Here is a 17949-nt window from a genome sequence, read left to right as displayed (position 1 = left end):
GGGTGGCTAACTTTTTTTTCCCCAAGCTGCATTTCTCACGTTTAGCAAACTTGACAGGTGAACTCTTGTATTAATGACTGGGTGACATTTTAAAACAATATTGTTTAATGTTACTTTAAAGCAGAATTCAGCTGATTACACTTCAACACATCTAACTTTCCAGCTAGCCAACTAATGACAGGACCCTACAGCAAAACGTAGAGTAATGCATGTTGTGGATCCCGTTTATTTTAGCATTTTCCGAAGATGTTGAAAAACTATTTATCTGTCTAGTTCAAAACATGTTTAATCTAAATGGTTTGGATGGATAGTAATTGAAATTAATGTTATTCTGTAGTGACAAAGTTAGCCTGCCTAAAATATCTGATAGCATCATGTGAACTCAGCCCGCCCCTTCAGCACTGTAGCAAGTAGAGAGCTTTGATGCGCTGCTGTGGTTGCCATCGTCTCTCGGATGATGGCGGCGACACCGAATCTCTACCGTGGCGAATTCGAATAACAATCATTAAGTTAGAAACCTATTAAAATCGGATTGTAACGTTGCATATTAGTACTAAGGCGTTCAATACATACTGGTTTCGAATATTGAAGGAAACGGGTCCGGTAGGTGTTCATTTGCGGCAGGGTTTTGCGAATACGACTCCGCGAAAGGAAGAGGAACGCAAATTTTGCAGGGGGAGAGTCTGGATTCTCTTCTTTCTCCGCCATTTTGTGACAACAAGAAGCAGAACACGATAACCGACAGGTAGCTAACGTTAGCTGAACATTTTTGGTAAAACAGTTTAAGGCGATGCACATTTTATACATTTATTTGAGATCATCCTTAAAAGTACGTAACACATCGTTAGACTGAATTCCAAGGTAGCTCGTAAGTCTGACGTGGGCCAAATGTGAGGTGTTAGTTATTTTGTTTTCTTGTCGAGACATGCGAACGTTAGCTAATGTAACAGTTGGCTGGTCATTACGTATTATCCTGCTAATAAATGCTTTAAAATTTAACAAACACATATGAATGGAATTGCTATCATCGATTTTAACATAAAGAATCAGAGTTGTAATAGAAGTCCGGTTTTAACTAGCTAACGTTAGGTGGCTAAACGTAACGTTAGCCAGTTAAGCTAGTATATTAGCAAACTAGCTAATGTTACGTGTTGTGGATTTGCACTCTGTTAACATGGGAGATGCATGAGGACTAGCTAGCTAACGTTAGAACTAAAGCAAACAAAGAGAATGGATGAGACTTGACAAATGCACAAATATTTGAATACTTCAAGTTTACTAGCAACTGCAGCTAGTTGGTATATTATGGTAACAATAGCAATTTCGCTAGCTAGTAAACGTAATCCTTTAAGAGATTCCCTAAAATCATGCCACTTTTTATACAGCCCTGACCGGACGTGACTTTTTCGCAGTAGGTTAGAAGAACTAGCTTAATGTTATGGTTAGCGAAATGTTCTCTAAAACATTATTTTATACCTCAATGCTCCTAACCTGTTACGAAAAGTAACTTCCAGAATATTTGCTTTATCTGCTGTAGCAGCTCATGTATCATTATTGAATGGCTTACTCTTGAAACTTCCACTCAATAAATTGGTACTACTTTTACTTCCCTTTCAGAGCTCAGAATGACAAATGAGGAACCTCTTCCAAAGAAGGTGAGGGCGCCTCTATTTGTTAACCAAGATTCCCGTATTGACAGTTATATGCAGCTTAAGCCTTTTACTTGCTGACTCTTTCCCGTCTTCATTCAGGTTCGCCTCAGTGAATCTGACATGAAGACCCTGACCAGAGAGGAACTGTGTGTGAGGTAAATAGATAACACTACTGTAGATGGAGGAGGGTGGGATGATTGTTTATGTTTGAATGTGATAACAAGTGTGTTTGTTTATTATTGGTCCTTTAGGTGGAACCAACATGAAGCCTATGTCCAGATCCTGGAGGCAAAATATGCTGATCTGAATTGTAAGTGCTCCAAACAATGTAGGCCTACTCCAACATTTTACCAAGTAATCCTTCAATAGAATAAGAGTCAGCTGTTGATAGGAAAGGATTATCCTATGATTTTAGTGGTAGGCTTTGGATATCAGTTTTGCATTTTAGAAGAACAAATACCCACACTTAACACCCTTTTTAAAGTTTGTTTTTGTTTAGGTGTTGATGGCTCCTTTTCAGTTGACACAGGTTAACTGTGCCTTGTTTCTCTCTACTCACCGTCTCAGCGAACGATGTGACTGGGCTGAAGGAGTCTGAGGAGAAGCTGAAGCAGCAGCAGCAGGAGGCGTCACGCAGGGAGAACATCCTGGTCATGCGGCTCGCTACCAAGGAGCAGGAAATGCAAGAGTGTACAGTAAGTATCCCACTGCAATACTTCCTGCTGTTTTTCTAAATGAGGGGACTGGGGGATATATGTAGGTCTATTTTAGTAACAAAATGTTTGTCACGCAGCAGACCTCAACCTTTTGGATACAAGTGTAGGTATTGACCTTAGTCTAAGTCCTATTCCCAAGCTGTGCTGGGAAAGGGGGGTACAGTATAGCAGAGTTTCCACCTTATCAATGGTTTGTCAATAGTTTACTCCTCCCTGCTTGCCCCAAGTCTTTAGTGTCATACTCCTGATGGAAACAAAATAACACTAGAGCTAACATTAACATAAACACTGGCCACTAGGGCTGGGAATTGCCAGGGACCTCACAATACAATATTATCGCGATACTTAGGTGCGGATACAATTTGTATTGCGATTCGATGTTCAAAATATATTGCTCACCATATGTCTGCTGCAGCGGGACAAGAGTCTTGAAAACTAGTTTTGATCAGTCATGGAAATAAGTGCTGAAAACATTGACTCCCTATTTAAAAAGATGATGTAGAACAAGCTATGATGTAAATAGTTTTAGTGCTGGTACAGCCAAGTAGAGCAAAATATTATTACGATATTGTCAAAACGATACAATATATCGTAAAAGGATGTTTAAAAATGATATCCCTAATATGTAACTGTATCGATTCCCCCCCCCATATCTCTACTGGCGACAATGTGAAGCCTTGCTTGTCAGACCTCTCACTCTCTGAATGACTGCATAGCGGCTCACCCAACAGCAAATGCCATTCCTTCTGTCGGGCAACTGAGTTTAATCAAACTGACTCGGCCAGTTGGGTGTACAAGATGAGTCCAGTCCCACACTTAGGCTAATCACCCCAAAGCTGTCTTTTACACTGTAGTTTAACAGGAAGTTGTCTCTTGGAGGCAATAACTTATTTTCAATAATGATTTACAAAGTTAAATAAATAACGTGTAAGCATGACTTTGTTCAGCTACAGTAATGGGGACTGTGCTTTTATAGCTAAATTATTCGCAACATCCATTGCCTCTTGTGTAAATTAAGTCAATGTATTTCTGTTAACTTTCAGAAGCTTAAGGAGGGATTTTGTAGGTTGAGTTTATGTGCTTGTGCCTTTATTGACACTTACCTCTTTCAACCTGCAGACCCAGATCCAGTACCTCAAGCAAGTACAGCAACCCAGTGCCGCCCAACTGCGGTCATCCATGGTAGACCCGGCCATCAACTTATTTTTCCTCAAAATGAAGGGTGAACTGGAACAGACTAAAGACAAACTGGAGCAGGCCCAAAATGAACTGAGTGCCTGGAAATTTACACCAGATAGGTAAAGACAATCAAAATAACTCCCCCTCCTCCTCCCACCCCCACAAAAAAAGTCAAGACCTCCTCACACCCCCCACCCCCACTGCAGGCATGCAGGAATCATGGTGGGGGGGATGGCTGAGAAATGCTGTACTCACCACAAGACTCAGACTTTACCAAAAACACAAAAAACAAACTGCCATCCATGTTTTGTGTACTCTTTTACTGTCCCCCAGCTACATATCACATAATCTAAACTGAATGAAAAAAACAGTATGGTCAGGTGACACTTGTGTTTCAGCTCTCTCATTCCCCCCTCACCGTCCAGGGGCCCTGAAGGAGTCGGGACTGTTCCTGAAGAGGTGGTCACGTCCGACACGGATATGCCCCCCACCCTCCCCCTCTCAGCCCAAGCCAGACAGTTGCCTTATTAAATGGGGGGGTTGTTATGGTGGAGATTGAGGCAGTCTTGGGCAAACTGCCGGAGCAGGGAGAGCACCCTTAGCCTAAATAACCAATTGAACATTTAAAGACGATGCCCCTCTAGCTAAAGACGTTTAAGTGGAAAACGCCACACCCATACCCACTAGTGCTCCTGAGACTCTAAGACTCTTGGACAGATTGTAGAATACAATGAAAATACTGTGGGAACGGTTCTAGGAAAAACTTTAAGACTTTGTAGGGAGGAGCCAGTAGAATGTTTAAGACTCTGGGGGAGGAGCCAGACCCTCAGTCCAGAATTGACTATGGTTGAGGCGTGCGTGAGCGAAGGTCTGATTGCCTGTGTCTTTGAGCATGGGCCCACATACGGGTAGAGTGTATTTACATGTTTTATTTTGTGAGTTGCCTCTTATGTTTCTGTTTCATTTACTTTCCTCTTTTTTGGGTTCTCTTAAATACTCTTGCACTGCAGTGTGTCAGACATTTGCTCTGTTCGATTTGGTGACCTTGGTAAAAAAAAAAAAGAACATCCCGTAGGCTACGTTATTTTGACGCTTGATGTTTCCAAATTGTTCATTGTAAAACGTACACACTGCAGTTGGTGCTCGAGTGATATTTTCTCATAATGATTACAAATGTGTGAAACGAGTAATGTTACCACTTCATGAGAATGTATTTATTCAGTCCAATATGATATTGTTCTTTGTGTATTTATGTTGTTGTTGACCTCACACTCCCTCCTCCCTAGCACCCGTAAACTTTTTTTTGGTTTTGGGGGGGGGGGGGTTCAATTCCAGTTGACATTTTACGGATGTAATTAATTGGGGGAAATTGTAATTTATCGGCAATATGCAATTCATTGATTGGTTTTTCAATTTCAAACAGAGCAATAAACAGCCTATATCCCGCCTTGGATATCTGGCCATCAATATAGTTACAACACTCGTGGTGGGAACAACCCGTAAAATTACTATTATGTTGTACTCACCACAAGACTCCAGCAATGATGGGTATGATCCATTGGAAGTTGTTTTCTTAAAAGAAGCAACATTTTCCGTTGTTGATGGCAAGCAAGAAGAGTTGATAGCCCTTGACCTTTTCAGGTAGCAACCAGAGTAACACGATTGTGTGTTTTCTAATCTTTTAGACTTCAAATTCACTATCAGCTGCTCATCCAGTTTCTCCTAAGAATGTCTGGTTTTTATTTTTCCAATACCTGGCTAACGTCATTCTATTGATGGTCAAAAATACTGCTTTCGATGTGGTAAAGCTGGATGCAACATCCTTGTCAGACAATGCATTGTTGTCAAGTATTACGAAATGTAATCTCAAATCTCATCAGTTGCCTCTCACAGTTCATTTTCAATAGTATGATTTTTCACAGATGCTTCTGGAACCAGTGTCCAAGCTGCTGTGTTTTTAGGAAGTATCTATATAGACTGTTGCGACTTGCAGTGTTCCTAGGTTTCAAGTGACGTGGTGACTTCTGAAGTTGATTTCCCTGGCTGCCATGGTACCTCTGAAATGTCAATGCAATTTTAAGCATGTGTTTTCCTTGTTTAAAAGAGTAAGCGGAGGATGTTTTGTGGTGGTTAGTGCATGATTACCTCAGGTGACCTTGTCCAAGGTGCTGACTGAGTAATACTCACACCAGTAGAAGCTGGTCGGTTGTGACAGACTAGGATTTCTTTGGGTCTAATTTGCTGTTGAAAGTACAATTTGGGTGTGTAGAAACCAAATGTACGGTTGCTGAAACTGGGTACTTTACCTTGGTTCTCATCCTGCTGACTGTGTAGGCGCCCACTTGTAGTAGTAAAATGTGCATAGGGGTACTCAAAAGGTAAAGGTACTGCTGCTGCATAAGAATGTTTTATCGGAATGTGCATCTATGCTATCGTTGCTGGTATCCTTTGCCAAGTCCATACGGTCTCCGGTATCTATCTATAACTGTACTACTTTGGAAAATGGAAACTTGCTGTATGGATAGGCAAGATTCATAGTGTTAGTGGATGGGTGGGGACGGTGGTGTTCCATGTACAATTTTTATTTTTTATTTTTATGCAGTCGTTCTGCACATATCAGAAGATCTCAATGTGTTACCTGCAATGTTAAACACCTCTCCAAGCAATGTGAGGTGATCTGATAATCTACAGAGCTTGACTGCATAAATTATAACCTGGAACACCACCATAGTGACCACCTAGTTAGGTCACTGGACTGATTGGGCTGTCCTTGCCTGAGGGTGGCATTTGGCTGTGCCCTGGTTCATTGTGTGATGTGAGGCCTGTCTCCCTTGCAGCCAGACGGGGAAGAAGCTAATGGCCAAGTGCCGGATGCTGATCCAGGAGAACCAGGAGCTGGGGAGGCAGCTGTCCCAGGGACGTATCGCACAGTTGGAGGCAGAGCTGGCCCTGCAGAAGAAGTACAGCGAGGAGCTCAAGAGCAGCCAAGACGGTGAGAACACAACAGCCCACCTCCATCTACTCAGACCTGGGTTCAAATAGTATCCATAAAAAAAGTAAGCTTTAAATGTTAAATTTCAGCACTGTGAAGAACCATGTGTGCTTTGTAGCTCCCCAGTTTATTAATCTGTGCTACAGTAAAGTGTGGTCTGTAACCTCTGCATTGGAGGAGCTATATTCTCCCCTGTGTGTATTCAGCAGACCTGTACATTCAGATGCAGGAGCTTTTGTTAGACATGTTTCTAATATTCAGTGTATTTTCCTCCTAGCATTTTTTTTTAATGTTTGCCTTCATTTACCTGGGGCTTTCTTTCTTGAACCTGACTGCGTCCGATCTCCCTGTATTCTGACATGTGGCTTTGTCCGTTTTCATCCCTCCCAGAGTTGAACGATTTCATCATCCAGCTGGATGAGGAAGTAGAGGGCATGCAGAGCACCATCCTGGTCCTCCAGCAGCAGCTCAGGGAGACCCGTCAGCAGCTCTCCCAGAACCCAGCTCAGGCTGCCTCTGCCGGGGCAGGCCCCATCAGGACTTCACCCTCTGCCGAGCCCCCCAGCCAGCCCGAGCAGCCCTCCGCCCAAGCCGGGAAAGACTGCGGAAGGGTCTCCAACGGACCAAGCAATGGCAGCTCATCCTCCCTGAGGGATGTGGCGACCACCCCCAGCCTGTACCGCGAGGTCAGCAGCACAGAGGAAGACTTTCCCCCGTCCCCCATGGTCTCCAGCCCCGGTGAGGGCGAGACGAAACTCTCCAACCACTCAGAGGAGGCAGCGGGGGGCCAGACTGGTGGCAGTGCAGGGGGTACAGCAGCAGGGGGGTTCGGGAGCCAGCTGAGCACAGGGTATGAGAGCGTGGACTCCCCGACGGGCAGCGAGACGTCCCTGACGCAGCACTCAAACGACACAGACTCCAACACCGACCCCCACGAAGACAAGTCTGCCCCGGTCGTCAAGGGCAACAGGACTGCGGGGTCGCGGCAGGCTCAGAACGGCCTGAGCGCGAGCGGTGGCACAGTTTTGTAATGTACTTTATAATAACACGTCATTTGTCTTTTTCTTTTTATACGAGACACAAACGCATAGTTGGTAACACAGAACTGCTGTCCAGAACTTTTTCTCCTCTCCTTTGCCTATCGTGATACCTCTTCCACAAGTTAAAGAAAATAATTGCATTGCTAAACAGGAACATTACGTGAAATTAATTAATGTATGTGCATATGACTTGAGTTTTGTATGATTCAAGCTAGATCTTTTTTTTCTTTGGTCTCTTGGTTATTTGAACATGTAGATCGATAACATTCGTGTTTGAACTCTTGACAAACTCAAGTGATCAAGCATCTGGTGTTGTAGTCATGCTCAATAAAAGTCAAACCACAGTTCACTTTAGTAGCTTTGCAATGTTAAAGGATGTTATCTTTTAGATGTTGACTTTTATTTTTTTTAAATCCTTGGCAAAATACATTTCTGTTTGACAATGTGTGTAGTTTCTACGCGATGTACCTTGTTGAATTCATTATTCTGACTTCCATCCTTCTCATGTACTGACCAAATATCAATAAAGACTTTTAATATGATAGTGATATGGATTTTTCTTCTCCCTCGGAACATATGTAAAGCCTTTCTCGAATTAAATTGAAATATACACTGCTCAGAAAAATAAAGGGAACACTTAAACAACACAATGTAACTCCCAAGTCAATCACACTTCTGTGAAATCAAACTGTCCACTTAGGAAGCAACACTGATTGACAATAAATTTCACATGCTGTTGTGCAAATGGAATAGACAAAAGGTGGAAATTATAGGCAATTAGCAAGACACCCCCAAAAAAGTAGTGATTCTGCAGGTGGTGACCACAGACCACTTTTCAGTTCCTATGCTTCCTGGCTGATGTTTTGGTCACTTTTGAATGCTGGCGGTGCTCTCACTCTAGTGGTAGCATGAGACGGAGTCTACAACCCACACAAGTGGCTCAGGTAGTGCAGTTCATCCAGGATGGCACATCAATGCGAGCTGTGGCAAAAAGGTTTGCTGTGTCTGTCAGCGTAGTGTCCAGAGCATGGAGGCGCTACCAGGAGACAGGCCAGTACATCAGGAGACGTGAAGGAGGCCGTAGGAGGGCAACAACACAGCAGCAGGACCGCTACCTCCGCCTTGGTGCAAGGAGGAGCACTGCCAGAGCCCTGTAAAATGACCTCCAGCGGGCCACAAATGTGCAGCAGCAGGACCGCTTATAGTTTTTGTGTGTTTTTACATTAAGGTTTGCAAATACACACACATAACTTTTGTTATGACTATTTGTTGGTGTTTTTAAAATACTAAGTTTGATTTGTGTTAAAATTTGTGTTAGTGCTAAGGTATCTTAAAGGGGCACGCACGCACATGGAATATTTATGAGTTTTTATTTTCGGAGTTTTTAAACACGTGAATTCTTTTGATAAAGGAATGTTCTGGGAACTGGGATAAAACAGGTAGGAAAGGTTGGACTATTTTTATAATTTGTCTAATATAGTAAAAAACACTTATTTGAAGGGTTTTGTATGACCTATGACCTCTATCATGACTTTCTGTTGTGGATTGATCACCCTCATTGGAAAGCCAGTTGGATAATGAATTTATGGTCATTTGTAATACTGATTTCAAAGTAATTTGTGTAATTTGAAAAATATAGTTAACTAAGGCTGTTTTAATTCTATTTTCCTATGACCATATGGGTTTAAAAAATATATATTTATGGAGTTTTTCAGAGTAGTGATTTTTATTTGATTATGTTATTTGAAATTTTGTTTTATCTTTTGTACCAGTAGTAATTTTGTTTTATACACTACTCTCATACTGAGAGATATGTGTTAAAAAAGTGGGGAAGGATTCAGTTCTTTGAAGTTTTGGATTGAAGTTTATATACACCTTGAGTGATATGTGAAGGAGTGTATTGTATTGTATTGTTGTGTTTGTTCTGTTCTATTCCCGAGGGGATATAGGTCTAACATCCTGATCCTTTGGCTATACGATGGAGTTGACAGTGTGATGGGGAGTATAAGCCAATTTGAAAGAATAGTTTCAGTAGAATGTGTGGATATTCTCTTTGAAATATGTTTAGAATGTGTAACCTTTTGTCAGTAGGGGGGGCGCTATTTTCACTTTGTAAAAAATCATGCTCAAATTAAACTGCCTCGTACTCTATTCTTGCTCGTACAATATGCATATTATTATTACTATTAGATAGAAAACAATCTCAAGTTTCTAAAACCATTTGAATTATATCTGTGAGTAAAACAGAACTCATTTTGCAGCAAACTTCCTGACAGGAAGTGACAAATCTGAAATCGAGGCTCTGTTCCAGGGCCTTCCTATTAATTTGCCTGAAATCTATGGATCTACATGCACTTCATACGCCTTCCACTAGATGTCAACAGGCAGTGAGAGGTGGAATTGGGTGTCTAGCTTGATCTGAGGCCGAACAAGAGCTTTTGGAATGACGTGACCCCAATTTCCTTTGTCTACCAAGGCGCGGGAAGGAACCCCAGATTGCCTTCTGAAAAGCTTTCGGTATACACGTTAGATATCTCCGGCTCTGATTTTATTTGATAGATGTGATAAAAACATCATAAAGTAGTATTTTTCAACCAAGTTATATCAGTTTTTTGAACGTTTATTGCGAGTTTTGGAGTTTTCTTTTCTTTGCGTCATGTGAAGTTGGGCACGTTTGCGCCACATGGCTAGAAACGGTTGCTAATTCAACAGGAGAAGAGGACATTCTAAAACCAAATGATTAATCTGGACAAAGGACTTCTTGTACAAGATTCTGATGGAAGCTCAGCAAAAGTAGGAACCATTTATGATGTTATTTCGTATTTCTGTGGAAAATGTTTAGTCGTATTTTCCGCACTTATTGCGGGCGCTATCTCGCTATAACGTAAGCTGTATGTCGTACTAAAGTTATTTTTAAAAATCTAACACAGCGGTTGCATTAAGAACTAGTGTATCTTTCATTTGCTGTACAACATGTATTTTTTAGTAAAGTTTATGATTAGTTATTTGATTAGATTAGGTGACTGTCCAAAATATCTCCGGAGAATTTTGTGCATTTTGACTACGTATTCACATTGTAAAACCATTTGTACCGCTAAATATGCACATTTTCGAACAAAACATATATGTATTGTGTAACATGATGTTATAGGACTGTCATCTGATGAAGGTTGTCAAGGTTAGTGAATAATTTTATATCTTTTGCTGTTTTTTTGCTATCGCTACCTTTGCGGTGAATGAATGCGGTTGTGTGTTTGACTATTGTGGTAAGCTAATATAATACTATATTGTGTTTTCGCTGTAAAACACTTAAAAAATCTGAAATATTGGCTGGATTCACAAGATGTTTATCTTTCATTTGCTGTACACCATGTATTTTTCATAAATGTTTTATGATGAGTATTTAGGTATTTCACGTTGCTCTCTGTAATTATTCCGGCTGCTTTGGTGATATTTTTTATGGTAGCTGCAATGTAAAACTATGATTTATACCTCAAATATGCACATTTTCGAACAAAACATAGATTTATTGTATAACATGTTATAAGACTGTCATCTGCAACAAGCTTCCCGGAGTGGTTGACCAAGGTACAGTCTGCGTAGTGAGCTATCAACACCCTGGAGTTGGCGAAACATTTGTTGAAAGGCTGGTAGGGGTGAAAGATGAGCTCGGTGTGAGAGGAGGGATCGATCGGGGTTTCTTGGTGCTGTTCGTGATGATCGTCCGAGTTGTCATCGCTGTCATGGTCGGATTCGCGGTAGCAATCATACTCCTTATCGCTCTCAGAGACTTTGCTGGAGTCTCTGAGACGGGATAGCCTTCCTTGGTGAATGTTCCTCTCGGGTCTCTGACTACATTTTGGTGTCTGTTACCTCTGCCTATCACATGCACATACCGCAGGCAGAAGCCACGGCTGAAGTATCCAACCAGGGCTGACTCATCCAACCACGGCTGAAGTATCCAACCAGGGCTGACTTATCCGCTATGAGAAATAGTGAAACATCAAACCTAACCTATCAAGGAAATTAGGTTTAGTGTAACATGTACAGTAAATCATGAATCTTCTGGATAGCAACAGAGATGTATTGGCTGTTCAGATGGGTAAGGAGGGGCTCAGCATAGGATAAAGGGTTAAATACCAGTGCATGTGTGAATATGTACCTTGTTTTATGCAGCTGTATGACCCATACCACCCTGCATACCACTGCTGGCTTGCTTCTGAAGCTAAGCAGGGTTGGTCCTGGTCAGTCCCTGGATGGGAGACCAGATGCTGCTGGAAGTGGTGTTGGAGGGCCAGTAGGAGGCACTCTTTCCTCTGGTCTAAAAAATATCCCAATGCCCCAGGGCAGTGATTGGAGACACTGCCCTGTGTAGGGTGCCGTCTTTCGGATGGGACGTTAAACGGGTGTCCTGACTCTCTGAGGTCATTAAAGATCCCATAGCACTTATCGTACGAGTAGGGGTGTTAACCCCGGTGTCCTGGCTAAATTCCCAATCTGGTCCTCAAACCATCATGGTCACCTAATAATCCCCAGTTTACAATTGGCTCATTCACCCCCCTCCTCTCCCCTGTAACTATTCCCCAGGTCGTTGCTGCAAATGAGAACGTGTTCTCAGTCAACTTACCTGGTAAAATAAACTAAAAATAAATAAATAAAAGGGTGAGTAAACTTGGTTTGAGCTTTATTAATGTCACACCCTGATCTGTTTCTCCTGTCTTTATGATTGTCTCCACCCCCCTCCAGGTGTCGCCAATCTTCCCCATTATCCCATGTGTATTTATACCTGTGTAAAAGTCTACCAGCGTTTTTGTGTCTCAGCTCCTGCTTTTCCCAGTCTCCCTTTTTCTCGCTCTCCTGGTTTTGACCCTTTCCTGTCCTGACTCTGAGCCCGCCTGCCTGACTACTCTGCCTGCCCCTGACCCTGAGCCTGTCTGCCGACCTCTACCTTTGCCTCACCTCTGGATTATTGACCTCTGCCTACCCTGACTCTGAGCCTGCATGCCGTCTGGTACCGTTGCCCCACCTCTGGTTTACTGACCCTTGCCTGCCTTGACCCGTCTATTTCCTGCCACTGTTGGATTATTAAACCATTGTTAATTCGACGTTGTCTGCATCTGGGTCTTACCTTCATACCTGATAGTACAAACTGGCCATGACTGACCCAGCAGACCCGGGCCAGCTGCGCAACGCCATCTCCTCCCAATGAGCCTCCATTGGTAGGCACGAGGAATTGCTTCGTGGTCTTATGGAGGGGGTAGAAACGTTGGCTGAGCACCATTGCCGGGCGTTGGACATGCTGCTGGAGCTATTCCCGCGGGTTGTCTGGGGGGCAGTCTACCACGGTGGTAACCCCACCGCCCCTCAGTAACTTGGCGGTTAGCAGCACCGCCCCACCGGCCGCTCCACTTTCCCGGGACCCCGTTTACCTCCCCCGGAAAGCTTTGATGGAGAGCCGAGCACCTGTCGGGCGTTTTTAGCTCAGTGTGCCCTCATTTTCGAGCTCCAGCCCTCCTCCTTCCCCTCGGATCGCTCCAAGATAGCCTACCTCATCACGCTGGTGTCTGGGAGGGCTCTCACCTGGGCTACCACCGTATGGGAGCAACTGCTGGCCATGTGCGTGAATCTGGATGGGTTCGTGGGAGAGGGGAGGAAGGTTTTGATGCCCCGTTCTCCGGGAGAGAAGCTGCCCGGAAGCTAATCCAGCTCCGGCAGGACGCCCGTAGAGTGGCCGACTGTGCGGTGGCTTTCCGCACGTTGGCAGCGGAGAGTGTGTGGAACCAGGAAGCACTGTTCGACATGTTCCTGCACGGCGTCTCGGAGGAGGTTAAGGACGAGCTTGCTGCTCGGGAGTTACTCACGGATCTTGACTCCCTCATCGCTTTGACCATCTGCATCGATGGGCGATTGCCGCGAGAGAGTAATGGGCCCGGTCGGCCCTCCTCAAGACCACCTCCGGGTATCAACGACAAGCGGATCGCCACCGGACCCCGGCTCCTCGGTATCGTCTCGGGCAGAAGGTATGGCTGCTCACCCGGGATCTGCCCCTCCGGGTGGGATCCTGCAAACTCTCCCCCCGTTTTTTCGGCCCGTTTCCCATCTCCAAAGTCATTAACCCCTCTGCTGTTTGTCTTCTGTTGCCCCAGACCCTTCGTATACATCCTACCTTTCATGTGTCCACAGTTAAACCCATGTCTCACAGGCCTTTGTTTCCTGTTTCTGCCTGCCCTGACCCTGAGCCTGTCTACCGTCCTGTACCTTTGCCCCACTACTCTGGATTACCGACCACTGCCTGACTTGACCCTGAGCCTGCCTGCCGTCCTGTACCTTTGCCTGCTCGTGTTTGATCTAATAATCTTTTGTTACTTCGACATTGTCTGCACCTGGGTCTTACCTTCAAACCTGATATGCAAAGGGTAAGTCCTAGGGGGTAAGACCCGGGTGGGGTTGGTTCCCTGTTAATCCTGTAATGAGATAGTGAAAGTCTCAGCCGCAGTGTCTGTGAGGCAGTATAGTGCCAGTGGATGGATAAAGTGTCTGGAGGAAAGCCTCATCCATGGTTAAAAAAGGATAAAGATATTCAAATGTTGTTTGAACATGATTTGAGTATTTTAGCAGTATGAATAACGAGAGAGGTTGGTTTATGCCCTATTGGGGCGGGGAACCGTGACAGATTATGTGGAAATAGGAAGATAAGTGTGAATCATTTTGGCAATGTGTGTTATCAACAACAGTGATATTTGAGGTGTAACACTGGAATAAGACATTAGGTTACCTGTATTCTCCAGTAATATATTTGCAGACACAATAATATTGATTCTAACACAAGGTATATAAGGACACAGGGTGAGACCCAGATGCAGACACGGGAGGCAGATGGTTTGAGTCTCTGATATTTATTATAATCCAAGGGGCAGGCAAGAGAATGGGCGTGGACAGGCAAAAGATCATAAACAAGGCCAGAGTCCAGGAGGTACAGAGTGGCAGGCAGGCTGGAGGTCAGGGCAGGCTGGAGGTCAAGCAGACGGGGCTCAGAGTCAAGGTAGGCAAGGGTCAAAACCGGGAGACACCAGTCTCTAGTCTATTTTAACCATTACCTTGTGGGATACCATTATTTCCTTATGGAGTTGTCAAGAGTTATAATTCTAAGTTGATTGTTTATTCAAATTTGTTTATTTTTTATTTAACATGCAGTGTTGTTGGTTTTTTAATCACAATGTGATTCATGTGTTTGGAAATGACCAGTTCCCTGGTGCCCTGGCCCTTTGGTAAATACACAAATGTATTTTGTTCAGTCTGCATATAGAAGGAAAAAAATATGTTAATAAGAGTTAACAGTTACTCCAAATGGATTGTGATATGTGTTTAGCTGATTTGACCGCAAACAGTTTACACACCTCAAAACCCTCCCTAACCGGCTGAAGAAAGAGTGACAAAGGCGTTCAATACGACAGTGACTTTTAAACACTTCTATCTGTGACCTGAGTACGAGCCATCAACTTGGGTACTGGCGCAGGAGTGTGCCATGAGTCCTGAGACTGTGCATGTGGAGTGAACATGGAGAGAGATCACGTTCAAACTTTTATCATGCTGCTGGTGTACTGGTGGGAAAATGGACAAGACAGAATGGTGGTGGCGCTCAGGTGAGAGACTTGTGTATTTGGGAAAAACGTAATCATTTATTTGGATATTGAAATCGGGACATTATCAAGGGCCATCAAATGTGACAGGCAAGAGTTACATACAGTTGAAGTCGGAAGCGTACATACAGCTTAGCCAAATACATTTAAACTCAGTTTTTCACAATTCCTGACTTTTAATCCGAGTAAAAATTCCATGTCTTAGGTCAGTTAGGATCACCACTTTATTTTAAGAATGTGAAATGTCAGAATACAAGTAGAGAATGATTTTTTTCAGCTTTTATTTCTTTCATCACATTCCCAGTGGCTCAGAAGTTTACAAACACTCAATTAGTATTTGGTAGCATTGCCTTTTAATTGTTTAACTTGAGTCAAACGTTTCGGGTAGCCTTCCACAAGCTTCCCACAAAAAGTTGGGTGAATTTTGGCCCATTCCTCCTGACAGAGCTGGTGTAACTGAGTCAGGTTTGTAGGCCTCCTTGCTCACACACGCATTTTAAGTTCTGCCCACAAATTTTCTATAGGATTGAGGTCAGGGCTTTGTGATGGCCACTCCAATACCTTGACTTTGTTGTCCTTAAGCCATTTTGCCACAACTTTGGAAGTATGCTTGGGGTCATTGTCCATTTGAAAGACCCATTTCCGTCCAAGCTTTACCTTCCTGACTGATGTCTTGAGATGTTGCTTCAATATATCCACATCATTTTCCTACCTCACGATGCCATCTATTTTGCGAAGTGCACCAGACCCTCCTGCAGCAAACCACCCCCACAACATGGTGCTGCCACCCCCGTGCTTCGCGGTTGGGATGGTGTTCTTCGGGTTGCAAGCCTCCCCCTTTTTCCTCCAAACATAACAATGGTCATTATGTCCACACAGTTCTATTTTTGTTTCATCAGACCAGAAGATATTTCTCCAAAAAGTATGATCTTTGTCCCCATGTGTAGTTGCAAACTGTAGTCTGGCTTTTTTATGGTGGTTTTGGAGCAGTGGCTTCTTCCTTGCTGAGCGGCCTTTCAGGTTATGTCGATATAGGACTCGTTTTACTATGGATATGGATACTTTTGTACCTGTTTCCTCCAGCATCTTTACAAGGTCCTTTGCTGTTGTTCTGGGATTGATTTGCACTTTTCACACCAAAGTACGTTCATCTCTAGGAGACACAACGCATCTCCTTCCTAAGTGGTATGACGGCTGCGTGGTCCCATGGTGTTTATACTTGCAAACTATTGTTTGTAAAGTTGAACGTGGCACCTTCAGGCGTTTGGAAATTGCTCCCAAGGATGATCCAGACTTGTGGAGGTCTACAATTTTTTTTCTGAGGTCTTGACTGATTTCTTTTGATTTTTCCATGATGTCAAGACAAGAGACACTGAGTTTTAAGGTAGGTCTTGAAATACATCCACAGGTACACCTCCAATTGACTCAAATTATGTCAATTAGCCTATCAGAAGCTTCTAAAGCCATCAGTTTGGGAATTTTCCAAGTTGTTTAAAGGCACAATCAACTTAGTGTATGTAAACTTCTGACCCACTGGAATTGTGATACAGTGAATTATAAGTGAAATAATCTGTCTGTAAACAATTTCTGGAAAAATGACTTGTGTCATGCACAAAGTAGATGTCCTAACTGACTTGCCAAAACTATAGTTTGTTAACAAGAAATGTGTGGAGTGGTTGAAAAACAAGTTTTAATGACTCCAACCTAAGTGTATGTAAACTTCCGACTTTAACTGTATGTGCCGTTGGGAAGATGAACTGTAACGCTATCTGAAGAAGAACCAATGAAGACACGCTAGAAGGATAAGAAGGGGGGTGTGGTCAACCGTGCCCGTAATTGTTTAGTTCAGGTGTCAGGTTTATTGAGGAGGTCTGCACACTGCAAAATGTATAGCAATTTAGACTAAGAATGCATTGAGATACCGATCTGTCATTACCATGCCACTTGCGACAGTAAAACAGGGACAAATGGGGGTTGTAATGAGAAGAGTAATTACCGGCAATAAAAGGTTTGTAAATGTAAATGTAAATGTACATTCTAACCGTGATGATGTGTGCTAGGTTGAGAAGCTTGAATTAGAGTGTTAAACTAAAAGCAAAGCACTAATGACTGTCATTCTACATTTGGGTTGGATCATTTATCAAAGGTTTAAATTAGGATTTGGATACAGCAAGAGAGAGCTACTCTCAAACTCTGAGGGGTGGGGGCACTGCTGGAATTGATTAGGTCTAGGGAGGGTTTTTCTTGCTAGAAACCTTATCTTTAAGTGTCCTCCGAGAGGGAGGTTATTAGAGAACTCACTAGATGATAGCTTGAGTCAACCATGAAGGGGTTTTTGTTTTACAATGTCATCTTAATCCTAATGTTAAAGCATATCAATACACATGGATTGCTGCATGTCACGGTACAATTAATTGCATACAAGGCTCACAGTCTGTGTCTCGCGTTAACACCCAAGGATGAAAACGAAGGAGATGGGAACGGAGACTAGCCTCCCATGGGCATAGAACGGAACGGATGGACGGTTCTTTCCCTAGTTTTATCGCATCAAGGATGGTGTAAAATGATTAAACATGTGTTTTCTCTCTTCCCTGTTCAAGTCAATCTGTTGTTAGGTGTCGTGGAACATAAGAGTGATCGTAGTTCCAGAGGAGGGATTGGTGTATATTGACTAATTGATTTGAGAATGTTTTAGCATGGTTATAACTATAGTAGTGACTAATGTGTTGT

The 17949-nt window shown here is 43.2% G+C and overlaps 1 protein-coding gene and 1 non-coding gene across 6 annotated transcripts; both read left to right on the top strand.

Moving 5' to 3' along the window:
- Positions 1 to 77: 77 nt before the first annotated feature.
- LOC129817171 (pre-mRNA-splicing regulator WTAP) lies at positions 78 to 8121 on the top strand. Of its 5 annotated transcripts, none has more exons than XM_055872150.1 (8): positions 78 to 745; positions 1618 to 1655; positions 1752 to 1807; positions 1904 to 1962; positions 2220 to 2347; positions 3488 to 3666; positions 6385 to 6539; positions 6930 to 8121. In XM_055872150.1, exons 2-8 carry the CDS (start codon positions 1626 to 1628, stop codon positions 7568 to 7570), a joined length of 1248 nt encoding a protein of 415 aa, XP_055728125.1. In that variant the 5' UTR covers positions 78 to 745; positions 1618 to 1625; the 3' UTR covers positions 7571 to 8121. The 5 variants fall into 5 exon arrangements, with proteins under 5 accessions (XP_055728125.1, XP_055728129.1, XP_055728128.1 ...); XM_055872153.1 differs by lacking the exon at positions 78 to 745 and adding an exon at positions 773 to 829; XM_055872151.1 differs by lacking the exon at positions 78 to 745 and adding an exon at positions 825 to 861.
- On the top strand, positions 6626 to 6760 carry LOC129817962 (small nucleolar RNA SNORA22). Its single transcript, XR_008753833.1, has one exon. It is a non-coding gene; the product is annotated as a small nucleolar RNA SNORA22 (small nucleolar RNA).
- Positions 8122 to 17949: the final 9828 nt, after the last annotated feature.

The sequence above is a fragment of the Salvelinus fontinalis genome, chromosome 20 (assembly GCF_029448725.1).
Source record: "Salvelinus fontinalis isolate EN_2023a chromosome 20, ASM2944872v1, whole genome shotgun sequence".
In the NCBI taxonomy this organism is placed as follows: domain Eukaryota; kingdom Metazoa; phylum Chordata; class Actinopteri; order Salmoniformes; family Salmonidae; genus Salvelinus; species Salvelinus fontinalis.
The sequence above is the reverse complement of the archived record's forward strand: the minus strand, read 5'-3'. Positions and strand labels throughout refer to the sequence as shown.